General features: G+C 35.9%; 2 protein-coding genes across 3 annotated transcripts; both read left to right on the plus strand.

The window, feature by feature from the left end:
• Positions 1–1,570: 1,570 nt before the first annotated feature.
• Positions 1,571–11,875, plus strand: LOC124160233 (importin subunit alpha-1). The gene is made up of 10 exons (XM_046536045.1): positions 1,571–1,680; positions 1,880–2,001; positions 2,081–2,397; positions 3,104–3,359; positions 5,852–5,990; positions 7,458–7,633; positions 9,314–9,496; positions 9,604–9,789; positions 9,918–10,064; positions 11,452–11,875. Exons 2-10 carry the CDS (start codon positions 1,933–1,935, stop codon positions 11,533–11,535), a joined length of 1,557 nt encoding a protein of 518 aa, XP_046392001.1. The 5' UTR covers positions 1,571–1,680; positions 1,880–1,932; the 3' UTR covers positions 11,536–11,875.
• A 3,655-nt stretch (positions 11,876–15,530) lies between these two features.
• Positions 15,531–25,317, plus strand: LOC124160547 (U4/U6.U5 tri-snRNP-associated protein 2). 2 transcript variants are annotated; one of them, XM_046536410.1, is made up of 11 exons: positions 15,531–15,641; positions 15,819–15,965; positions 16,234–16,347; positions 16,429–16,604; positions 17,719–17,944; positions 18,485–18,771; positions 21,523–21,651; positions 21,948–22,009; positions 22,504–22,639; positions 22,929–23,015; positions 25,081–25,317. In XM_046536410.1, exons 1-11 carry the CDS (start codon positions 15,557–15,559, stop codon positions 25,099–25,101), a joined length of 1,470 nt encoding a protein of 489 aa, XP_046392366.1. In that variant the 5' UTR covers positions 15,531–15,556; the 3' UTR covers positions 25,102–25,317. The 2 variants fall into 2 exon arrangements, 1 of the variants encoding a protein (XP_046392366.1); XR_006865189.1 differs by lacking the exons at positions 22,929–23,015; positions 25,081–25,317 and adding an exon at positions 21,770–21,832 and having other exon boundaries at positions 22,504–22,597.
• Positions 25,318–25,584: the final 267 nt, after the last annotated feature.

Consider the following 25,584-nt stretch of genomic DNA (forward strand, 5'->3'; position numbering starts at 1 on the left):
GGTGGAGGTGGGAATAGAAGTTTTAAGTCTCATTACAGTCATGAAGCAGTGACCAAGTTGGTTGGTTGTGGGGTTTCGGGTGGGAAAAGAACTTACAATTAGTGAGGGGTCAGCGGCAGGGGCGAATGAAGTTTGCTGTCAGAGAGGGAAGGAGAGGAGTGTTCATTACTTTCAGCAGTTTTTTGGTGGGATAGTGTGCATGAGATGCATCTGAGGTACATACAAATGAGTGGTTTGTAGATATTTACCAAGTATTTTTAAACAATGTTTGCTAAGTCAGTGAAATAATAACCAATATAGTGGACCCACCTTAAATATCACCATCTTTTCCACAGTTTACGCAGGAGTTGCTCACACCATGTGGAGGGAACCCCTGTTTTCTTCCTTAATCTGCAACTTGTCAGTGGAAAATTCCATTTCATAATGACAGTACGTTCCAGTTAAGAGCTTCTTAAGAGTTGGCAACTCAATTTTAGTCAATTGCCATTATTGACAAAACAAGAGCCGCCAAAACTTAAGAATCTCTTCGATTAATACAAAACAAACGCGATGAAAGCCATGTTCAACTATTGTGAAGTCAGTCAAAAGGAAATCGCATTTGGATTGATGCTATTAAGTCACCATTGATAATGAAATTCTCATTTTTGAATGACCCAACTGATTGCACAAAAATCGCGAAGGCGAAAACGTATTTCAGGAATTTATGGGACAATTGACTTCAAATGTAATCCCCCTCATAATGACCGTTTTATAATGTCTGTGAAATCTGCATAATATATGGCTCATAGGTTATAATTATATGAGAGTATACCCTTGCGCAAAATCCTTGTGGAGAATCGTTATAACTGTAGACCTCACACAATCATCATTACTATTAGTAATGAAAACAAATATTTAATAAAAAGCAGATCACTGTCACTTTTAACTGTCTTATGAGGTCTACAACCCGCTGAACAAGTAGTACTCTGGTGTTTAAAATCAACCTTGAGGTTGATATGACAGAATCATTGTACAAAAGGGTATCGAAATCCGATACATGTATTAACAACGATGGATCAAGTACAGACTAAATACTTAGGGACGAAATTCGGTTTACACAAAGAATGACAGCCGAAAATAGTTGACAAATAAGTATTTGAAAACTATCCTAAATGAAACTACAACATTATCATTATCCTAATGAATATTATGATTTAATTTACGCTACTTGCGTAAATAGTTGGGCACTGACGAGAAATCATCTAGATGCATTTGAATACATTGACCCTGAATGTTTTTTTATTTTACTAGCACTTAAGACTATAAATCTTTACAAGCCGCCATGAATATATTCCATATTTATCGAATTAGATTTTGCAAATAGATTTTTTACCTTATACCATTATGACAAGACAAAGTAAATCATATTTCTCCAAGGAAAATGGATTTCATTAAATTCGTTAAAATCCCGGTCTTCAAAAGTGATCACATGGGCCATGGCCTTCCTTGGCCAATAACCGAATTGTGTAGCTGGGACCAATGGTGTAAGGTTTTACAAAATTTTGAATCTGTTACATCTATCATGATTGGTTGACTGCCATTCCTATTCTAAAAGGAAATCGAGAAACCGACGACGGACTACCATTTCTGTCATTTCTTTCTCGGATTCTGGCACAACTTTAACAGCCTGAAAAGTAACAGGTAAGAGAGTGAACCTTTAATACTCGTCGGTTGAACATTGAGAGATTCTGTTTATCATTCCTTGACTCAATGATTGTGCTACGGCAATTCTCAAGTGGCACTTGTTTATGGCTAACCGTCATGATGAACTGCTGGAATTTATTTGAATATCATAATTTTTGATGAGAGTGGGGTACATGTGATTTTTGCTTCTTCGCAGGTTTTGCAGATTTGCCTAAGGTTTTAGTAGTGTTTAATCTCTCGACTTTCAAAATGCAATCCCAGGAGAACGTTATGCCTAATAGGCTAAAAACTTTCAAAAATCGCGGAAAAGATGTAGAGGTATGTGCCTTAAATCATAAAACGCATTCATGTCTTTCAGATTAATATAAAGATTTATGAACTATGTTTTCATTTGCAGGAAATGCGACGTAGAAGGTGTGAAGTTAATGTGGAATTAAGGAAAGCTCGAAAAGATGAACAGCTTCAGAAAAGGCGGAATATTGCCCTTGTTGACGAGCCTCAATCTCCGCTTCAAGAAAATAATAATCGAACCCAGTTGAACATGTCCATCGAAACTATAATTGCGGACATGGATAGCAACGATCCACAGACTCAATTAAATGCTACTCAAGCTGCTCGTAAGATGCTGAGTCGTGAAAGAGACCCACCGATCGATGTCATGATTAAGGCTGGTTTAGTGCCGAAATGCATTTCTTTCCTATCTCATTTCAATCAGTAAGTGCATTTTTAAGCACGTTCTAATAGTATGAAGTAATTATGTGTCGATATTTGTGTTCAGCGCTAATTGGATGCCTGCTTTTCTCTGTTGATTTGGTAGCATTAACTTGTCACAGTTTTGGTCAAATATTTCAAATTTGACTTTCCTCTTTGTGTCATTAAATTTTCATTTAAATGACGGTTGACATGAGTGACACTTCAGTCAGATGCGAATGTTGATTACCCGAAGTAAACCCGTGTCACGAGTAGTCTTATCAAAATTTAATTCTACTGGCTGTAATTTCGTTATTGGCTCTGACTCTTTCGTGATAATACTTATCCCTCAATCATTTTTGGTATCGAGGAATCTCACCTTCTGAAGTCCATTAAAGTTAGTATTTTTAAGTGTGGTTACATTTTCGGTGGAATTCCCTTCAGTGATGGAGAATCTTCCTCGTCAAATCAATTTTTGCAGTTTTATTAGCTATCTGAATTAGTTATCGGCTATACTTATTTCCCAATTTCATATTTTTAATTTTGTCAGTTTTTTTTTCTATTCGTCACACTAAATAACATCGTAATGCCAACTTGAACATTATTGGAACTAGAATTTAGTGGTGCAGTCTGTGCCTAACACTGAAGTATGTATTTGCTCTTATTGCTTGTATCTATGTGCATTGTTTTTTTTTAATTTTATTCTCTTTTGTGTGTTATCTTTGTTTAGCCCATCCCTTCAGTTTGAAGCCGCTTGGGCTCTCACTAATGTGGCATCTGGGTCCTCTGAGCAAACAGCTGTTGTAATTAAAGCTGGTGGCATTCCAGCTTTGGTTGCCCTTCTTGCATCTCCTTGTGCAAATGTTTCTGAGCAGGCTGTGTGGGCACTTGGAAATATAGCCGGTGATGGAGCAGGTCCTCGTGATCTTGTGCTGGGAGCAAACGCTATGCCTGCTCTCCTTGAGCTTATTCGACCAGATACCCCTGTGAGTATTTACTGTGATAAGAATAGGGTGGTTTCCTATTTATTCTATTGCCTAAATCGAAAGATTGTTACTCTTGGGGCACGTATTTCGCGCTTTTAGATTTTGAAATAATATCTATTTTTCGTGCTCAAATGAAAAGTGAAAATTTTCCTGCATGCTAAAACCCGACGGCTAAGTATGCTGGGAAAAGCCCACGTGATGTCATTTTGGTTCTCGCTGCCACCGTGTGAGGCCACCTTGGTGCGAGGCTATAAGCGCTGCTTCGATGCAGGCTGCTACCAGATAGCAGAGTACCCTGTTAGCAGTAAGCGCTTGCCTTAAATAAGGATTATTACTACCCTATCCAAAGGAGGAGACTTTCTGTCCATAGGCATTTTAATAGGTGATATTAAGAGATATTTCCCTGAGCTCTGCCTCATGCATGCATTGGTAATCTTACAGCATCTAGGTCCCTGTGACGTCATGGGGAGTGGTATCTTTAAATAAATTTTACTAGATTTCTAAATTGTTGAGGAAAGTAGCAACTATTCCAAGAGTGTCTCTATGTTCTCGGCTATCATTTTAATTATTGATTTGCATGTGTATTAGCCAACATGGGCATATTATGCTACCACTCAGCAGCATTCAGTTTGTAACGGTTGAAATTATAGTTTAGCATGATTGACTGCACTCTGGTCATTTTATCAAGGGGTGACATACCCATAAGGATAATGCATATAGGTTTTGATACATCAGTGCCATCTATGCCAGTGGTCCAAGGCTGCCGCGAAGTTTGAATGCACATCTCGGCGCGTGTTTCAATTTTTTTAACGCATCACGATAGGGCGTGCTATTCAGGCTTAATAATGATACTGCAATTGCGAGAAACTTAAAAGCAATGAATGTAGGAAAATCTTCCTGAAGAACTTCCCCAGGTTACTAAAGCAGTAACCATAATACAAGATTAATGTAAAAAGTCAACTGGCGATCTGGTGGTTGGTAAGAATAATGATCTCGGAAACTTACTTCAGTGGACATTGGTATTTATTGATACAATAACTGTTAAAAGAAATACAACAATAACAATTTCAATATGACATACTAGAGATGAAATCTGTGGAAGTTAACAATTCTACAAGCACATGAGATGCACAAGCAACAAATATCAATTGCAACATGAGATGAGCAGCCTTTGCGTAATAGGAGAAAGATTCCATTACTTAAGTAAACACTCCACAGTTATAGACAAAGAGGGTGACCCAATTTCTGAGGTAGATGTATCTTGCAATAGCTCTGGTACAGGGAAAATAATGCTAAACGCGGTAATGCGCGGTTTAAGAACTGTATTTGCGCGGTAATGTATCAACGCGGTGTAAACCCGGAAAACCATCACCAATGCTAATCCTGAAACCATGGACCATAACAACACTTCACTAGAAATAAGCATGCAAGTTTGGATATCATTTCATGGAAGATAATTATTTAATTATGAAAGGAGGACATTATTTCGTAGGAAGTTGTTCATGATGAGTACCCATTAAGATTTACAACATATCTTGGCAGAGTAGTCTGAAAATGAAAGGTTCTTATAAGTTAATATCCATCACTTATACGAAAGAAAGTATCGCAAAAGTAGAAAACGAGAAAAGTGAAGAATATTTTATACCAATGTAGTAGAAATTGAGTTCTTACTTCAAAAGGAAAGAGATTAAAGTTTTAAGAAATGTAACACCGTAGAGCACTTAATGAATAATGCTCCATTAATGACAATTAAACAGTTGAAAGGACAGAGTTGAAATAGCAAATTACATACATAACCAACAAAAAGATTAGCATTAAACAAACCAAAGCATAGCACTAGCGATAAATGAGTAGTTTGAACACTAGAAAAATGGCAAGTACAATGAAAAACATATTGAAATATAAGGAATACAAGACACCATAAAATTTTGAAAACATGAGAAAAGGTTAGCTAATCACAGGTTTAAATCAAAATGGAATAATAAAGGAAACAGAATTACTCACATTTTCATCACCAAATACATTTCATACCCACGCAATTTTGTAATAACCAAGATCATTGAGATTCGTATCCTTCATTGAGCACATTCCAAAATCATAAGGGACACTGTAATCAATAAAGAAAAGTCTGCAGTTAGCACTAATGACTATCAATAAGCCTCAATATCACGTTTGTTTACAGCGAGATTCAATATGGCAGCCCCCAGTTCATTACTGCTGAGAAAAACAGGGAAAACAGGCTACACCAGTGCCTCTGTTGGGTAGGCCGTTGGACCACTGGGGCTCCGGAAAAATCAAAACAACAGAGGTTTTCCATACGATATATTGCAGTTTTGTCGCCCCCTTGATTTTATATTGTTTAAAAAAAAAACATTTTTATCTAAATGTGTATTGTAATTATGGTATTAATCTTTGCTTAGCATATCATTTACAGCTAATGAATAAGGGTTGTTAATATAATGATCTGAGTTTGTTTTTTTTTATTTCTGCAGGTTTCTTCTTTGCGCAACATAGTTTGGACCCTCTCTAATTTTTGCCGCAACAAAAACCCTTGCCCTCCATTTGAAATTATTAGAACCAGCATTCCTGTCCTTAATAGGCTGCTGCATGTCAATGATGCCATGATTCTTGGTATGTTATTTCCACTTAAAGCTCTTTGAATTTTCAGCTTTCTAGTCGTTAAGTTTAAGAACTGTATTTGCTCTTTATGGCCATGGACCTTTAGTTAGAGAGGTGATTTAGTCATATTTGTGGTAGAATTATTCCTTCAATGCTTTAGCCAGCCAAGCATAATTATTAGGCATAATTAATGGATTTGAAAAACAATGGAAGGGTTTTACTAATTGCAACAGTTACTCCTCTGATTTATCACCTTTCTCTCTCTCTCCTGTATTTATTTAAATTATGTGAGGTGTTTAATGTCATATTTAAATTTCTAATAGTACATATTATTTTATTTTGGTTTTATCAATTGTAAATGTCAATTTTTCACAACTGGATGTAAGTGGTTCAATTTTTCAAACATTGGCCTATCCCTATTAGAATGCTGTCAAGGATTTTCTGAAGAAGCCCACTCTGTTGAATGGAATGATAAATTATTGATTATTTTTGAAGATTTTGTGTATTGTTGATTACAGCTTTTGTACTTTTAACCTTGTTAGAGTTTTTTGCTATCACTAATTTTATTTCACTCTCTCCTGCTGGAGGCCTTTTTATTGTTTAACTGAACATGCTGCTGAGGGCCATCAATTTGACATGGGCTGCAAACAAATTTTAGCAGGAAAGTATTTTGTCCTGCCTTATGAGAGAGTAAATTGAAATCTGAAAAAAGGATAATTTGTAGCAAAACCTGGTCCTGATACTTAGCAAGCCACGGGGACCCTTGATTTCAAAATGTAAACCCTTGAGAACCATCCCCCTTAACCACAGCAGTTGATTTATTTGCACTTAGAAGAAGGCCTCAGCGTAAGAGGGGAAATGTTAGTGAAAGTGATTGTATGGAATTATCCCATAATAAAAATTTATTTGTAAACATTGATGACTTGTGTTGGGTGCAAGACAGAGTTGATGCATTGTTTCTCTCAACCCATCCATCTCTTTTGTATTTCAAAGTAATATTTAGTCATTGTAAACTGTAGTATTCTTCATAATCTGAGGTGATGTTGTGTCCCTCTAAATTTCATGCTGTGCATTGGTAAGTTCATACTGGAGAGAGCTTAGTCACATAATTGCCTTTTAAATGTAAATTTACTACCTGTTAATTTGCAAAAATTCTTCAAAAATTTTTTTTAGTCCAGTAAAGCTTTTTTTTTTTTTGTGTATTTTTTGTGATTTGGCTACAGTTAGTACTATTTGGCCTAAGGTATTCAAATCCTTGTATTAGACTTTTAAAGGTTTTCTCCTTCAAAAGTCTCACCTGGTGCCGGAGCTCCAGGAATTTACAAATGGATAATATATATGTATTTATGTAGCTCATGATCTTTTAGTTCAGCTTTTTTTAAATGTCAGTCACTTACATGGTATTCATCTTGAATGTTAAATGGTTATCTTGCTAAACAGTTCTTTTCATCCTAATGTCCTTTATTGTTCACGTTGCAGGTGACGCATGCTGGGCATTGTCCTATTTAACTGATGGTTCTAATGAAAAAATTGAAGCTGTAATTAGGGAAGGTGTTGTACCACAGCTGACAGAGCTTCTTGGTACTAGTGATGTTACTGTTTTAACTCCAGCATTAAGAACAATTGGGAATATTGTGACAGGAAGTGATGTTCAGGTAATTAGTATTGTTATGGAATTATTGTCAGTAGTTAGTATTAAAAGTGATGTATTTAGTATTGCATTTTGAAGTCAGGTTGCTCATCTTCTGGGGATGTCTGACTGATCTTATCATTTTCCACATTGATTTTTGATAAAGTTGCATACATATTTTAGTTGCTGTATTTCTGTCCTGTTCACTTGGTGTGGTTACTTTAGGCAGTCATTGTATCACCTAAATTTTGGTAAAGATTTGGTTGTAAGTTTTAACTCTGATCTGCAGGCTTGGGAATCAAGGTTTCCTTGAACAAATTGAGTGTAATCTAAGTCTAGTAGCATAAACTGTTTTGCGAAACATACCTTTATTGCTCTTATCAAATTTTATTATTATATTAATTGAATAAAATTTTATCGGACTTTAATTTTCAGCCAGTGGAAAGTTGACAATGTGGCTGTTGCACAATTTTATTTCTGTAGAGATTCTTGTTGACTTTGGTTCCAATTACAGTAAAACCTCTATGTAGTGAACCTCTTTACATCATAAACCTCCATACATCATACCACCCCTACGGTCCCGTCTGATTTACATGTAAATTTATAGGCAAACCTCTTTATATCGTAAAACCTCCACTTATACCAAGGAGATACCCCCGAGACGGCCTAACTACCTCCGCAAATTGTACCGAGACAACAAGAGACCATTAATGCAGCCGTGATTACCCATATCGAATGACATTTTCAGCAATGAATGTCACTCTTTTTTTCTTATACACCTTTAATATGCTGTAATTTTCATGTTAATCATTAGTTGTGGCCATTTTGTTCAATATGAGAGCATACCTAACAGTAAACGAGAAAAAAGGTATCAACTAACCTAATCATTTTAAGTGACTGTTGAATTGAGAGAGATCACATAATTTTCTGCTGAATCATAGTAAAAATCATGCGATAGCTCTCGCTTTCTGTAATTATTAAATAATAAATATATTTTCACTGATGCTTGCATGTTTGTTTGAACACAAAAATATAATGGTTTAAAAGGTAGTAGTGCCTTTCATTTCCAAAGGATATGAAAAAATGGTGCCTATCACTAAAACCTCTCTATAGTGAACCTCCATACATCAAATTGCCCAAATTTTGGTCCCCTCCGTTACGATGTAAAGAGGTTTTACTGTATATATTCCAAAAACAGTCACACAAAACTGATGATCCAAACCTACCCATTCAATTTTTGTTTTTGAAGATCTGCTCCAATTGTTCTTCTGTTCAGAATCCCCTTCATATCCTGGCATCAGTTCCTTGTTCTGGTTCCAAATCAATGCTTTCATTTTCATGGAGTAGTGTTGAAATTTAGTTATTATTTGGCATTATTAGTTATTATGTAGCATTTGCTTATTTTTTGGCTGCCTATAGCAGTATATCAAGTTACCCCACAGTTGATTAGATCCATAATGGCGATTTATTTTATGTTAGCATTGTAAATAATACTCTTTAAGTTTTCCAATTTGTTTCGTGCAAGACATTGTGTTACTGGTTTATTTTGGTAATGGTTCTGATTCTAGGTCTAAGCTCAATGAGTGCTTGGAGCTGAGAACTGAACTAAGCCATCCAACATGATTAGTTTATTTTTGTTTACACATATTAATTCATGCTTTAACATTTTATGCCATTTCTTAATACTTACTATCATTGTCAACAGACTGAAGTGGTCCTTCAGGCTGGAGCCTTGCCTCAGTTGAAGAGGATACTCCAGCATGCCAGAGGAAATTTGGTAAAGGAAGCAGCATGGACATTGTCAAATATAGCCGCGGGCAATGTTAGTCAAGTTCAACAATTGATAAATGAAGGTTTATTGCCCCCTCTTATTCAAGTTCTAGAAACGGTTAGTGGTTTTACTTTTATTCATGGTTACAAATGAGAATTGTAAGCAGGCACTTGGATTTGATCTTCTTTTTTGCGATTATAATTCACCAAGTCCTTACATTCCAGGGGGATGCAAGGGCACAGAAGGAAGCAGCATGGGCGATAACAAACTTTACGTCTGGTGGCACTGCCGAGCAAATAGTTATACTTGTTCAACATAATGTTTTGAAGCCATTCTGTTCTCTGTTAGATTCATCGAAGGACTGGAAAACTGTGATAGTTGTTCTTGAAGGGATTAAAAATATCCTGGAGGTTAGTAATTAAAATTTTCAAAGTTTTGAGTCTGATAAATTAATTTTTGTGGTTATTAACTTTGACCTTTTACTTTTTCTTCATTAATTCCCTCTAATTTCTATGTCATTTGCTTTTTTCTTTTGCAGACTGCTGAAAAATTGGGTGAGCTGGAGAAAGTTGCTGTAATGATTGAAGAGTGTGGGGGCTTAGATAAAATTGAAGAATTGCAAGCTCATGAGAATCAAGAAGTCTACAAGAAGGCTTCCTCAATCATAGACTCGTATTTTAGCGAAGTGAGTAGTGGAGTGACTCCATCTTATGTTATGTTATTTGTTTTGTGGTACACACGTAGCAGCACTTAATTGTATTTTTGTCTTTATATAGGAATTTTTGTTAAATATCTGCATTAAATAATTAAGAGAATTTTGAAAGTATATTTCTCCAAATGTAGTCCACCGCATAATGTTTTGGGCTTGATTATTGGGAAAAAATTTAATTCGATGTAAGCAGTTTTAGGTTCTCTTGCTCTTAATTTGAACTTTCTTGTTATTAGATAAGTGTTAATCATGCAATGAGTTAATTGATGTTTCAAACAGCATTTATTTCATAAAAATAGCTTCAAATGAATCCTCAGCATTTTCTTAGGCTGTGCTAGTGCAATGGCCAATTTTGTAGTTCCTTTTCCTAGTTCCAAACTCAGATCTTGAGTTAAACCGTATCTATAAGTAGGTTAACTTATAAATATGCCATCCCATTATTGTAAAACCTCCATACAAGATATAAGTTGAGAAAAGTCATGACTGGGGGATTAGGTAGTATGAATTTAGTGTGTGGGTTGTGTAGTCACAGGGTGAATCCAATTGTCCTGCATGCTCCACAGTGCAAGTAACTTTCTCACTATTGCTTTATTCACCATAAAATCCTTGATAAAATATGTATAGCAATTTTTCTGAGAATCTAGTAGATATTATTCTGAGTACAATAATTGTAGTCTGTCATTAGATAGTTTCATGTAGCAGTTCGGCTTGAAGGAGCACATGTCACCCTCAATGCTTATAAAATAAAATGGATTTTTGGAATTCCATACAGTTGCCCGCAAATATCTGTTTGTGACTGGTATATACTAGATATTGATCAGTGATGATAGAAGTAAGGTGGGGTAGTTAGTTACAAGGAGTAAAAACATGGCAGTAAGCCATATACCTGAGGTCATAATGGTAATCTCGGATGGTAATGTGTTACTAATGTCTTTTTCAAAGCTGGATGTGATAGGTCTTTTGTTGGAACAGTAATTCTTCTTTGAGCCATTCCTCTCTTCTTGAGATTTACAGTTCCTCTGATTTCTAAACTGAATGATTTTTTTGCATTGCATTCGCATAATAAATGCTTAACTAAGGTAATTTGTTACGGTCAGGCTCTTGTCTTATTTGTCAGTATTTTCAACTTTTGGCCTTGCTTATTTTGATGGAAATTTATGGTTTTAAGATGAGTTTATTAATGTAATGTTTTGTCTGTCTCCATGTTTCCTTAGCAATTTATTTTTCGTCACAAATTGTAAGTTTGCTATTACTTGATTTTTCTCATATGATCTCATTCTTGCATTAATATTCAGATGATACATTGGTGACCTGAAAAATCAATGTCATGGTGTTTATATTGATAATGTTTAATTTTTTTCAGGATGGTGCTCAAGATCAAATTGAAAATGAAGAGGAGATAGCATTTTCTGGTGCCAATGTCCCCAATGGTGGATTTAGCTTTTAATGGTAGACTTTTTTATTTAATATTTTATACAAATTACCCAGTGATTTATTTTTCGAAGCAGCCAAAACTGCCTTTTCTTTTATGACTTTGCTTTAATTTTACTTCACCTGTACATGTATTGATATTTTGCTTTTAGTAATCATTTATCATCTTGTGAATCTTTTTCCTCCGTAACCTTGTGCCTTACCCTCTGTTATTGCGGTGGCAATGTACATAATTACGAAGAATGGCCATCATATCCCCTTTCTGAGTAATGAAATTTAGGTATGCCTGTTTTGTAATGTGATAGTTAGCATTGTGAGAATATTTAATAAAATCTGTTTTGTGTATATGTTTTGCAGCTAAAGTGTTTCATTTGTCATGACATTTGACAGTTTCCCTATGTAAACTTACCTGGCCCTTTCAGTAAGGTTAACTATGAAAATAACCATCCATTTCAGTGATGTGACTCTTTTGCATGTGGATATTCCCATGTGTCTGTGGTGATGTACCAACTTTTCTTAGTATAGAATTATCAGGGTTGATTGAGTTCTGGGAGAAGTCTGGGGATTTGAAATGAGTAAGGTGAAGGGCCAAGTCTAGTCCATGTCATTGGTGAAAATTTATTTCACTAAAATTTACGAACCAGAAGAACCACTGCACTGTCAGATGGCAGAGGGCTTTTCTTTGACTTGGAAAGATCTTGACTGACTTGCCCTTGGAAGTTCATCAAATTGGCAATAAATTATTAAACTCATAGCAATATGAGCTACACCAAATGACCTTAAGTCATTTGTGTTTGATATGTCAATTCATATTTGACCTTCTCTGAAAATTAGTTAACTAGCCACATTTTTGTTCTTTCGAAATTAATATTGTACAAAGAATTTAAATGAAGTATTTACAAAGTTGGAATTATTGATGCAAGAATTGTTCTGTAATTACCAGAAAGAGACTGAAAAAATTGTGGGAATCAAGATTCTTGTCAGGATAGTAAGGATACATATTTAAATTCTTGAAGCAACTTTATAGTTGTATGGAACTGTTCTTTTCAAATAAATTTCTCCAAGATCCCATGTACTCTTGTTCGTTTTATCTTTGCGGGTGGCTAAAGCAAGTGGAGGTGTGGGGAGGGATAGTTTCTAGACATGTGACTTTCCCTTTGACAATCAGCAGACAGTCGCCCAAAACCTCCATCAAGTGAATTTCGTGGAGCAGTGTTGCCTAACCTTACGTGTTCTCGTATGCCTATCACCAACGGTGCCTCATTCAGGGCAGTAACTGACAATGTCATGGGCTTCTGTGAAACAATTATCCTTAATACCTTCCAAATGATTAGGTATATTGTCTCAGCACTGGGGCCAAAATCTGTGGTCACCCATGACTCAACGTTTTCAGTGACTAAGTAGGGTGGCTATGTTACATTAAGCAACGTAAGTTTGCTCCTCTCTCTCAGGGCTCCCACTCAATTGTGAAAACCTTATAACCGTGAATAAGCTGTGAATTTAGTCTACCGTGGATAAAAACCTGGAAAATGCAGTGAATTTTGTCATAAAGTCCAAAAAAAATCACGTGATTGTAGACCTATGATTGACTGATCAAAAGAAAAGTCGATATGTTGATCATGTTTCAAGGTCGATCACTCGCAGACTCTGTCCACGCATTTACCTGGACACATATATTCGAAGTGCAATTGGTCCATGTGCATTGACGACATAATAAGCCTTAATCCTGTGAGAGGAAGACCGGGAGCCGAAGTGTTCATTAACACTGTCGAAAAATGAGACACTTCCCTGCCACCCCCCATTTTCCTACTCCCAACCTTTAGCCGGCCCTGAATTTAGTGTCGATTGTTGAATGCCGGAACAATTCAAGGCCAAAGTGTACAAGACCGTAGTCCGCCCAGTGACCCTATATGGAACAGAATGTTGGCCAGCCACAGCAAAACAAGAACAGGCCATGCATGTCATGGAAATGAGGATGCTGCGTTGGATCCTAGGCATCTCCCGCCTTGATCACGTCATGAATGAAGACATTCGGAAAAGAATGGTAGTTGTACCAATCACGGACAAGATGCGGGAGGCTCGACTGCGGTGGTATGGGCATGTGGTGCGTAGCGACGAGAACTCTGTGGCGAGAACAGCAATGCGGCTGAGCCCTGAAGGACGAGGACGACCTAAGATGCGCTGGCTCGACAGAATTAAGGCAGACATGAAGAACATCAACGCCACGCCAGTAGACGCCCTGGATTGAGCCAAGTGGAGAAGACTTAGCAGAACAGCGGACCCTGCAATACGCTAGGAAGAGTCCCTGTTGAAGTTTATCTGATCTCCAATGCCTCATTGATAGGTATTTTGCTATGTTCTTACCAAGGTTGATAGCTTGGATGCTCAGCTACTGCTGACTTCAGGGGTTGTCCAAGTCAAATGGTGCACTGTTGTTCTTTAATTCTGGTTTTAACTCATTTACCAGCTACACTCATACTGAGAGCTGACATGACAAGTCACCAATATTTTATATTGGTGACTTGTCATGAGTGTGTGGAATCCCACTAGTGGGCTCATCCCTTCCCTGGTCAGTGGTGACAATCATAGGTAGGTTAAATCTTTTGGGGATCAAGTACTAATGTGAACATAAGCAAATGTGTAGTTGAGATTTTTTGTGCAGGTCCCAATTACATGGGCACAAACAGTAAAAATTCAATGATGGTGGCATCCAGGTGCATTTTTAACAGCTTGCTGTATGAACCGGTGTCCAAGCTGATGGTGTCTATGGTGCTGATAGTCTCTAAAAATTAAAAATTGACGTCCCAGGATGAAGAAGTGCAAGACTAATTGCACGTATTGAGTACTTATTATAGTTCCAGGTGTATTCATGTAGGTATATGTATTGCAGTGAAGTTTTCTCGGGTTTCGCACCGGGTCAGGTCCTCCATTTCTCCTTCCAACGTTTCGACGAACAACTCGCCTATTGTCTTCAGGGATTCAGGAATCCAAAATCATTTTGGATCCCTGAAGGCGATAGACGAGTTGTTCATCGAAACGTTGGAAGGAGAAATGGAGGACCTGACCCGGTGTGAAACCCGAGAAAACTTCACTGCAATTGTTCGCCGGGAAAAAACCAAAAATTATGTACATGTATTATTTTTAGCCTATTCAGCAGCAGAGGGGTAGATATAGCTCTCCATGGGGTATCTAATTTTTGGTGAACATAAGGTTCTCAGACAAGTCGGAGATATATGTAGGTTGTGCACTAAAACCTCTTGTCTGAGCAGTTTGAGTTGCAGCTGAAGTCAATCTGACATACTTAGCCTGATGCTGCTCCTTAATTAGCTTAACTGTTTTGGCTACAACCTTGATACATCGGAAAGGCTTGCTCGCTCCAGTGACTCCTAGAGCTGCCCTATGTGTTTATTTCAACATATTCATTCCCATTACGGCCATCTATGGTAGATAATATGGGTCAAAGGGGTGGACCAGAGGTAGTCTTTGTGATGCTATTATGTGAAAAACACTGCTGGAATGGATTAGGGAAACCATACCAACAATCTCTTCCCTTTGAATATGTATTCTGTCAAATTATTCTCCGAAACTCATGAAACAGTGCCTATAGCTGTTCTACTTAGAGACCACAGAGCTGTTATACGTAAAGACCATACAACCCACATCCTTGCCTTATCCTTGGTAAGGCAAGGACGTGGTTTGTGTGGTCTTTATCTGTTCTACGTAGAGACCGCAGAGCCATCGACTTAATATCGCATGCAGCAGAAGTGATACTGAGGACAGAGACAGTTGAAGAAGATGCTCTGTCATTCATTAACATAGTTACAACATTTTAAGAAAATACTCTTGCAGAAAATTCCAAAGAAAATACTCTTGCAGAAAATTCCAATTACACCATTTTCTTAACATACTTATTTCCATATAGCGCGAAAAAGCGAAATTTGTGCGTCCTCTATATTGATAAAAAGTTTGAATTGAGCGCCAAACCAGCCGGCCTCATTCGCACAGTCGCACAGCGATGTTGATTTGTTGCTGTAAAAATGGAGGATCGTACGGAAGAGCCCGCAAGCAAGAAGAGAAAATATGAAGAAGAGGACGACGATGATGAGCCTGAATATCAACCGAGTATGTCATTTCGTGCCATCTTCATGAATAGATTTAATCCGCATGTAGTCTTTGTTAAAGTTATAGTTATTATGCTATTACCTCCCGTGTTTACATTCAATGGCTCTTCAATATTTAGATGCTGTTCAAAATTTACTCCTACTAACCACTGTATTACTATCATATTTTATATTTCAGGACCAAAGGCTGTTGTTCATCGCCTCTGCCCTTACCTTGATACTATAAATAGACAAGTACTAGATTTCGATTTCGAGAAGTTATGCTCAATCTCTCTTTCTAGGATAAATGTCTATGCTTGTCTTGTGTGTGGGAAATACTTTCAAGGTAAATATATTGAATGCATGTTTGGCACTTCATTTGTCACGAAACACCGTCGATTGGTGATTAGGAAGTTAGGAAAAGTGCGGGGTAAATAGATGCATAGAGGCATACATACCTACCGGTTATTTAACCTGTTTCTCGTTTACTCTCTGATCTTGAATATGGAAACTGTGTGTTTAGCGGAAAGTCACAAGTCTAATCATGCTATATTGAAAACCTTTGAATTGAAAATGATGGCTTCTTTAATCTGGGAACTTAACTTTCTCCACAGGAAGAGGAACAAACACTCATGCATATCTTCACAGCGTTGGAGAGAGTCACCATGTTTATTTAAATCTACTCACTCTTAAATTCTACTGCTTGCCTGACAACTATGAAATCATTGGTATGTCTGATTGTTTTGAGAATTTTTATATCCCACTTTAATTCTTAATCCTTGTTGTGACTTGAGTTTTCCCTTCTTCAGATTCTTCCTTGGATGACATAAAGTATGTCTTGAATCCAACGTTTACTCAAGAACAAATAGACGCATTGGATGTGAGTGATAAGCTATCTCGGGCTATTGATGGAACTATGTATTTACCTGGAATTGTTGGTTTGAATAACATAAAAGCCAACGACTACTGCAATGTTATTTTGCAGGTGAGTACCATCCATTTTCAGCATGGATGTAAGGATTTTAGGTATGCGTAATTAACTTATTTTGTTAATTAATGCATAGTTGTCCCTACTGATGGAAATCCTCCAGCAGGTATTGTGTATTTCAGATGTTTATGTGTAAAAATTTAGGTAATGTCCAATTAATAGACTAGCCATAATATTTTGTATCCTCCGTATTGTTTTGATTTTTTTGTCACAGGGAAAGTCTATTGGTCAATTATACAAATTCGAGTAGAATATTCATTTATATAAGACATCTTTAATATGTATAGTATAAATGCTCAATTTTGTATTAAATAATAATAGTAAGGAAAAATGTTAATTTCAATATGAAAATTACTGAGATATCAGAATCTGTGAAAACTTATTAAAGCACCAACTCTAAAAATTATTTCTTAGTTGACTAAGGCATTGCATATGTGCATTGCTAGCTTGGTGAAGTAAATTTAGAATAATAATAATTTATAGACGCATTACATTTACAGTTTAGCATCATGTATAGATGTATGTAAATTAGTGTCTTGTCATAGAGTAAAACAAAGTAAGAAGTAAAAAACGTGACATTAAAAATATACATGGGAAACATTCATGCATTGCGAAAATTAACATTCCTCATTCAGAGAGTATTAACTGTATAGAAACTTTTTTCAATCAACATATAAATCATTTAAAAGCAGCATGAAAAGGTAGCATATTTGTGTTCTAATGACAGTGCATCACTACTCTCATTCGTGTGTGGAATCATCATCCCAGCAGACACAAACAAGCAAATACATATGTATGTTGAAAAGGAATTGAATGTTAATATTGCCTAAAAATCTGTTTTTTGTTAAAAATATTGTAAGCGGATCAATTGTTGATTGCACTATGTAGCTGCTGATTTTTACTGTTGGTAAATGCCATAGCTAAAATTTGTGTCAACATTTTATGTGATGCCATTTTGATCAGTCCTTCTGAAAAGTCAATGAAATGTTTATTGCATAATAATCATATGAATTTATAAGTAATGCTTTGAGATTCGACTTTCATTAAAGTGTGGGAATGTGAATTGCCAGGCGTACATCTGTTGTAATTCCAATTTTAATTTTATTTCTAGGCTTTATCTCATGTGGCACCATTAAGAAATTATTTTCTACGCGAGAGCAATTATGCCAAAGTTAAGCGCCCTCCTGGTGACAGCTCTTTCTTGCTAGTGCAACGATTTGGGGAATTAATGAGGAAACTGTGGAATCCGAGGAACTTCAAGGCACATGTTTCTCCACATGAAATGTTACAAGCTGTAGTTTTATGGAGCAGGAAGAAGTTTCAATTCACTGAGCAAGGTGGGTCTCCTCTGCAAAAAAATAATTAATGGAGATTGTTTTTAAATGCACTCTGTTGTATGATGTCTCATTGAACCATTATTTTAGTGAAACTTCTGTAATTTGATACTGAAGGGACCAATGCTAGGTGCTTTCATGTTGAGAGTATCACATAAAAGGTGTTACAGGCTTACTTTTTTTAAAGAATATTTGAGTAAGGTTGTCAAAACAAAGGTGTCACTATTTCTCTAGCAATAACTCTGTAAAATACTCAAACAGCGTTCATTTTAATGGATAAGTGATTGTTGCTGAACATTTAAAAATTTCACCATTTTTTAAAACTTTCTTTATATGAAGTTTCAAAACATTTTTTTGTTATTGTGAGGTGAATTCCTCTCGAAACTTTTGTTTTTGTGTTTCGTTTCCATCTCCCGAAGCAATTTTTCCCATTCCAATTATTGTGAATTTCTACACCAATTTCTACATGCCAATATATCACAGAGGTTAATTTAATCCATTTCCTTTTATTAAAATTGTACTTTTTATATATCTTTTCATCAGGTGATCCCATTGAATTCTTATCTTGGTTCTTGAATGCTCTTCACTTTGCACTCAACGGAACCAAGAAGCCCAAGTCATCAGTAGTTTATCGAACTCTCCTTGGTTCCATGAGGATATATACCCGTAAGATACCTCCAATTGAATTGGAAGAGCGTCAGAGGGAGGCCTTGCTGACAACACAGGAGTATGCGGAAACATCAGCTGACTCTCCTTTCCTCTATTTGACTTGTGATCTGCCCCCTCCACCTCTCTTCAAGGATGAGTTCAGAGAAAATATCATTCCACAAGTAAGTTTTTCACATTTGTTATGATTAGTTTAATATAAAATGGTGAACGCTTATTGTTTAATGATGAACACTGTATAGTTTATGTCCATGTCATGAAAACATCCTTATTCTCTGTCTTCAGTGAAAGTACTTTCTTAAAACAAAAAATTAAACTGCTGTGCTGGACCAAATGCTTTGCATATGGATCATCCTGATGGATGGCCCTGAGGGTCAGTTATAACAAATTAGATTGTCTAAAAATCATGTACTTGAATTATGCTTTACATTTAGAAGAAACTGGAATTTAGGGTGGGCAACACAGCATCCTTTTTCTAAAACGCGTGCCATTCAGTAGGTTGATGTCATAGTGTAGTGCTAATGATCTTGTTCAAGAGGTATTGTAGAGTGTTTTCCCTCAAAGTTCAGTCACCATTGTGCATTAAATTAAAGCGACTAAGAAAGGCATGCTGTGTTGCAATCGCAAAACATCCACTTGAAAAGTAGGCCTCAAAGGCAAACACATGCTCCTCACTGTTCCAATGCATGAGGGCGACTGCGTGGAGAATGTGGGACGTCACCCACCTGCAGGGATGGCAAGTGAAACAAAGTGAAAATGTTTCACTTCGAACCGGAGGGAAACGAAAATATGAGGCCCAGGTTAAGTTTCGTTCCCGCACGAATTTAAAATCAATCACCAAGGATGGTTGGAATGAAATTACTTTGCTTTTCTACAAAATACACACTTTATTGTCGACTAGTTTCGGTTACACTGTACCATTTTCAAGACTAGTGATACACATAAGAATTTGCCGGGATATATACTCTGTGGTCGGGAGATTGGAGGGGATGTTTATATATCCCGGCAAATTCTTATGTGTATCACTAGTCTTGAAAATGGTACAGTGTAACCGAAACTAGTCAGCAATAAAGTGTGTGTTTTGTAGAAAAGCAAAGTAATTTCATTCCAACCATATAATGGAATTCTACAAAGTAAAGGCCTCAACAATTCAGTGAATCACCAAGGAGTTTAGTTTCGACCTGGGTTGAAACTTTACTCCCGGGAATGAAACTAAAATAATTGAAACTCTGCCACTCACAGTTAAGTTTCCATCCCAAAAGTTGAGGGGATAAGAGAGAATAGTTTCGATCCATTACTTTTGACGTACGTGGAGAGAGGTAAAAAAATTCTGCTTAACCTGGATCCGCCCAAAATATTTTTTTGGAGATTATTAATTGATACTCTAAGGGAATGCTAAGGGCCTCTTTTTTACTACATTCTGAAAATATTACATTAATCGGTGGTTTAGTTTCGGAGATACAGGCTGTGACATAAATGTCACATTGGGCGGATCTGTTGTCTTTTGATGCAAGATAATATTTCCCCAGATAAAGCAAATATTTTTCACATTTGTGCTGCAGAGTTCATTTAAATGATCAAAAACACTAGAAAAACATTTATGTTGCACATATTTATGTACACTATTGACAAGCTTTTGTTTACATTTTAAGTAAATTATTGGAAATTTAGCAATAATTTTAAGTGTTACATTGCCCGCGATTTATAAATTTTTCTATGTGATGATTTAAAGGGTATAAATTTTCTGGATTTTTTTCAATGTTATTTCTCAAATGTGGGGTACATTTATATTTATAATGTTTATATTATAAACCCTTCAAATGCTCATCAAGAAAAATAATTTTAAATTCATGTAAAGTTTTCGTCATTAGTTTTATGAAATTACAAATCCTTGAATTGACACAATCAATGACTTTGTTTAAGGTACATTTCAATAATATTTTTACATAGTGAATAAGTAGAAAAGTAAGTTGAAAATGCAATTTCCCAATTCTGGAAAATACATAGGATAAAAACATATTTGAAATATATTCTCACAACACATAAAAGTGTAAAATAATGTAAAATCGAATGAGATATGAATAAATTTGTTTCAAATAAACTAAAGATTGACTTTTAGTTGAATGCCGGCATATATGTGTTTAGATTTTGAGTGATTAGGAGAAAAGCAATATTTGTCCATACATATTACATGTATTGCATGCAGTGTGGTTAACGTAAGCACAATAATCTCCAGAATGGCAACGCCATCTTTTAATTAGTATAACAGAGACTAAATGATCATTAGCATCGTAACATATTTCATTGTCTGCCTCTGATGAAAATGAAGTAGTGCGGTGGCTATACTTGGCTTCGCATCGATATATGGCCAGTTATGTTTGCTGTATTACACGCCTGAACTATAATTGTGACATACAAGGACCGGATTTCAGTGTTAACTGCCAAGCATTGTGAACAACCATACTTTGTACTCGGTGTATGGGTCGAAACTAAACCGTTTGAAGGTGAATCATGTGATCCCTCTGGTGCGAAACATTATCTGCATTTCATTTCATCCCAGATCCCAGTAGTTATATCTCTGATTTCGTTTCGTTTGTACATTTCGCTGCCGGGAACAAAACTATTGAAATCTTACTGGTCTTGACTTTCGTTTAGTTTCTGTTGCCATCCAGGCCTACCTGATTTCATCTTCGAAGCTGTGTAAAATGGAACTTTAGATATGTCTCTGCATTATAAAAAAACAAATAAAAAAGATCTGATTTTGGTTATCATGGGTTTTATTAAGTTTTGAAAAAAGGAAGTTACGTTACTGCGCCATGTACTCAAAAATGTTTTAATTTATATAGATAGCTGGTTTATAATTTTGTCTCATCTCCTTTGGGCACTCTGTTGTAATGTTCTGATTTTATTTTCAGGTTAATTTGTACACTCTTCTTACAAAGTTTAATGCCCAGTCTGAAAAGGAGTATAAAACCTACAAAGAAAACTTTATGAAAAGGTTTGAAATCACCAAACTTCCTCCTTATTTGATTCTGTACATAAAGGTGAGTCATCTCTAGAAATTCTCTTGCTACTCATTGTCAGTAGTGGTGGTAAATGCTGCAAACTTAAAGATTAAATTTGTCTTACTGGTCTCCTGATGCTCCTGTCATTCATTTCAAGAGACAATTGTGCAGATATGTTCAGGTCTATGAGGGCCTTGGATGATTGCTGCTTCTTTAAAATGTATGTGAAGAAGTAAGGAAGTTTGATTTTGAGGGCCCTGTGTCAAATCTGCAATTCATTTCTGTTTATATGATTCATACAGGTTTGCATCTCTCTTTTTCTTTTCTCTTTTCAGAGATTCACCAAGAACACTTTCTTTGTGGAGAAAAATCCTACCATTGTGAATTTTCCTATTAAGTGAGTATAATTTGATCATTTTTAAATGTGTATGCAGTTGCAATTATTGATCAAAACTCTGGGACAAGCATGACTCAATATATGACCAACCTGCAAAAATTCACCCTTCCTCACCTTTTTTGCTTGGAATCAACTGTCCAATAATTTCAGTATGCCTCTGGTTTACAGGACTATTCTTGATGCTAATCTTATTTAAATCCCTTGATATACATTTTACCAACTCTTGAGATAGTACAAGTCATGTTAAATTATTTATTTAAAATGTAGATTTACGCTGAGGCACATATTTTCTGTTGTCATTAAGGCTTATAATCTTTGCTGCGTACATTAATGTTATACCAGCTTAAGGCATTGTCTGTGTAAGTTGACCCTGTGAGCTGAGAAGATTAAGCTTAAGTTTGGAACCTTGACTTAATTGGAAAATTTTTTCTAGCATTTCCCTCTGAGGCACTGCCTTAGTATTATGTAAAACCAATTTTATTTTTTATTTTCAGGAATGTTGACTTTGGAGATATATTAACTCCAGAAGTTAAGGCAAAGCATATTCATACTAACTATGACCTGGTGGCTAACATTGTGCATGATGGTGAACCAGGAAAAGGGACTTATCGCGTTCATGTGTTGCACAAGGTTTGTATGTTCTCATTTCCTTGTTTCCTCAAGCCTTGTGTAGGCTTGACTATTTAATGATTGGATATCTTGATATATTTGGCTTATCAACACGTAAAGATTAATAGCAGTCAGTTGTGGAAACCTTAGTACATATTTATTATTTGAACAATTTCTTTACCTATATATCTGTGGCTTGAATAATTATGGTGTATCTTTTATTTTCTATGGTATTTGAAACCAGCGTTTATTTTTAATCTATTATTTTTTACTTCCATCTTTCAAATTCCAATCCATCGTATATTTTCAGGGAACTGGCCAATGGTATGAAATGCAGGATCTTCATGTCACGGACATTCTACCTCAAATGATAACTCTGACAGAAGCATATATACAGGTAATAAGCCCAATTTTGTATATTTTCTGAATTTTTATTGCTTAGTCTTACATACCAAGCTCCATTTATGATGAGGTTGGAGTGCCTTTTAATGTTTGAGGAGGATGGGGAAGATATTGGAGATTAAAAGCGTGGTTATGCTGGTAGGCCAGGAAATGGCTATTTTATGTATAATTGTGTGCATAATCATTAGTAATGTTTGGGTTGGTTTGATCTAGCTCTACACTCAAATCTCCAGCCTCAGTGGAAGTGGTAGTTACATCCCTGCTTACCTACTTGACATACATAGCATTCTTGTTAACCCAAAGGTTACAGGTTTGAGTGAGTATACCAGCTGAGGTAGTGGGTGTTAAATTATCCAAAGGCTGGGTTATGTTTTCATGGAAGTCCAAGTATCTGTCACATCCAAAACCGTGCATCTTAATGAATGACTTCAATTACTTTCTTTAGTTTATGTTAGACCTTAATTTTATCGATGAATATGCTAGTTGAAGTTGTAGTAGATCATCTAGTGGTTGAAGTAAGTTTTTATGGAATCCCAAATTTGCTTCCTGATTCTGGTTTTGTTCCAATCTTTTTAGTGTTAAGGAGATGCATCTACAGTCGTGTATTAAAAAATATTAAATTTAGCTTTAATAACATTTTTTTTTTAAATTTCTGCTTTCACTCTAGTCATCCTTTGATGTTAAAAAGGAAAATTATGGTTCTGTGCAGGTCAGCCAATGAATATATTCTTATCATTAAACAGCTTATCTAGGATTGTGACGCACTGCTGCACTATTGTCATTCACCCAATATATTGTAGTTCCTGTCTCAATATTTATTTCCTAATAACTTATGAAGTTGTTTGCTGAAATGCCAACCTTTTCTTTGTATCATGACTATGATGTTATGATGCACCTCTTGTCATTTTTTTCTACTTTTTTATAAGTGGCAAAAGGTTTATATAAAAAGCCATTCTTAAAATATGGAGTTTAAGATGTGGTTTCCAAAACAGTAGAGTGAAAAATTTTTATACTACTGGCCACTTGCAGATTTAGGGGCGGGGGGGCATACCCCTACCCCTAGGGACATACCTCTCCCCCCTAACTCTGTCAGACACATAAAAATAGACAAGATTTTGAATTAATTTATCATTGCGTTCATTTTGTTTAATGTACTAAGGAGCCTCAATCATTTTAAATTCATTTAAATTACTTTCATATTAAAATAAAGAGAATATTTTGTACAGTTGTAATTGTTGGATGTTGTTTTTAATCTCAATTAATATGAGAAGACCATTTGCCTGTCAGACCCTCACGCCCCCCCCCCCTCCCATCAGCAGCAAAGTACAGTGAAAGGAGCAATTTTGTAATCTCCATGGAAATTTTATCTTGTTTCATGGTAGCTCATCCATTAATCCTCGTATATATGCTGTAGAATAAGCTAGCATACTTTAATGAGTTTTGATGTTCGGATGCATACGCTTAGCTAAAGATTCAAATTAGGCAAATATCTAATGTCGCCCAGGAAATATAATTGCTATAGTTCCATCAGCCATCAGGTATTGGAATAAATCTGAACCTAGAAATTGTGCAATAACGTAATACATGCTGGCCTCAGGAATTGTCTGTGTAAGTTGACCCTGTGAGCAGAGAAGAAAGCATGGAGCCTTCACATTATTGGAAAAACTTATCTAGCATTTCCCTTTGAGGGATAGAAAAATAAAATCCCTTCATTCATCATTTCATATGCTGTTAAAATATTTAATAATTCTCAGTATTCTTTCTTGATAATCTTTTATAGTCATGGGTTTGTATTTATTAATTATACTGAGATATGTTCCTTCCTCTGGTGTTCTTCCTTGGAAAAGTAAATGAAATCTTTTTTCTCATCTTTTTTCTGTGTATCCACACCTTATACTTATATGCATATTTTTACCTTTTATGCCCATTATGTAGCCGAATTTATTTGTGCTCTTACAAATTTTATTATGTGAGGAAATAAACATCAACATTTTAATGCAGGGTATCGCGTTATGTTGAATATTTTTTCAGTTAAAAACTGTATTCTTTATTTATTCCAGATATATGAGCTGAAGACGTGAAAGTGCGAAGTGTGAACTGCAAGCTGCCTGCATGTGTCGTCATTCCAAAGAGGGGAGGCCACCTGAGAAGAATGTACCTATGTCTACTTTTTGCAATTTTTAAAAAAGTGTGTACATTCATAATGTATGCTAATTTTGAAGCAAATGGTAAAATTTGGCTTATTCGTATGAAATAATAAGCTGGAAATATTTAGAATAAAATGAAATCAAAATTAATGAGACAGTCAGTACACAATTATTAAGTGGCCCTCGTTATATAAATCCTTGAAGATGCACAAACCTTTTCTTTCCGGAAGGATATGAGAGGGAGGTCATTGGCGTGAATAGATACTAATTTTGGAGAGTGGGGAGCATATTATTATCTCCCTTATCTTTCCCTTAAATTTACCCTCTAAGGCACTACTACCTTTAGAAACTCCATACTCGGCTTTAGTGATGGGCTCTGTGCAAATGAGTCAGTTCAAATGAGCGACTCAGAAGATA

Source organism: Ischnura elegans, chromosome 6, assembly GCF_921293095.1.
Source record: "Ischnura elegans chromosome 6, ioIscEleg1.1, whole genome shotgun sequence".
In the NCBI taxonomy this organism is placed as follows: domain Eukaryota; kingdom Metazoa; phylum Arthropoda; class Insecta; order Odonata; family Coenagrionidae; genus Ischnura; species Ischnura elegans.

Coding starts and splice junctions, on each gene's coding strand:
- LOC124160233 (XM_046536045.1), top strand. CDS start 1,933: ATGCAATCCCAGGAGAACGTTATGCCTAATAGGCTAAAAACTTTCAAA. Junction 5,991..7,457: donor CAATGATGCCATGATTCTTG/GTATGTTATTTC, acceptor TTCACGTTGCAG/GTGACGCATGCTGGGCATTG. Junction 7,634..9,313: donor TGACAGGAAGTGATGTTCAG/GTAATTAGTATT, acceptor CATTGTCAACAG/ACTGAAGTGGTCCTTCAGGC.
- LOC124160547 (XM_046536410.1), top strand. CDS start 15,557: ATGGAGGATCGTACGGAAGAGCCCGCAAGCAAGAAGAGAAAATATGAA. Junction 15,966..16,233: donor GTGTGGGAAATACTTTCAAG/GTAAATATATTG, acceptor CTTTCTCCACAG/GAAGAGGAACAAACACTCAT. Junction 21,652..21,947: donor ATTTGATTCTGTACATAAAG/GTGAGTCATCTC, acceptor TTCTCTTTTCAG/AGATTCACCAAGAACACTTT.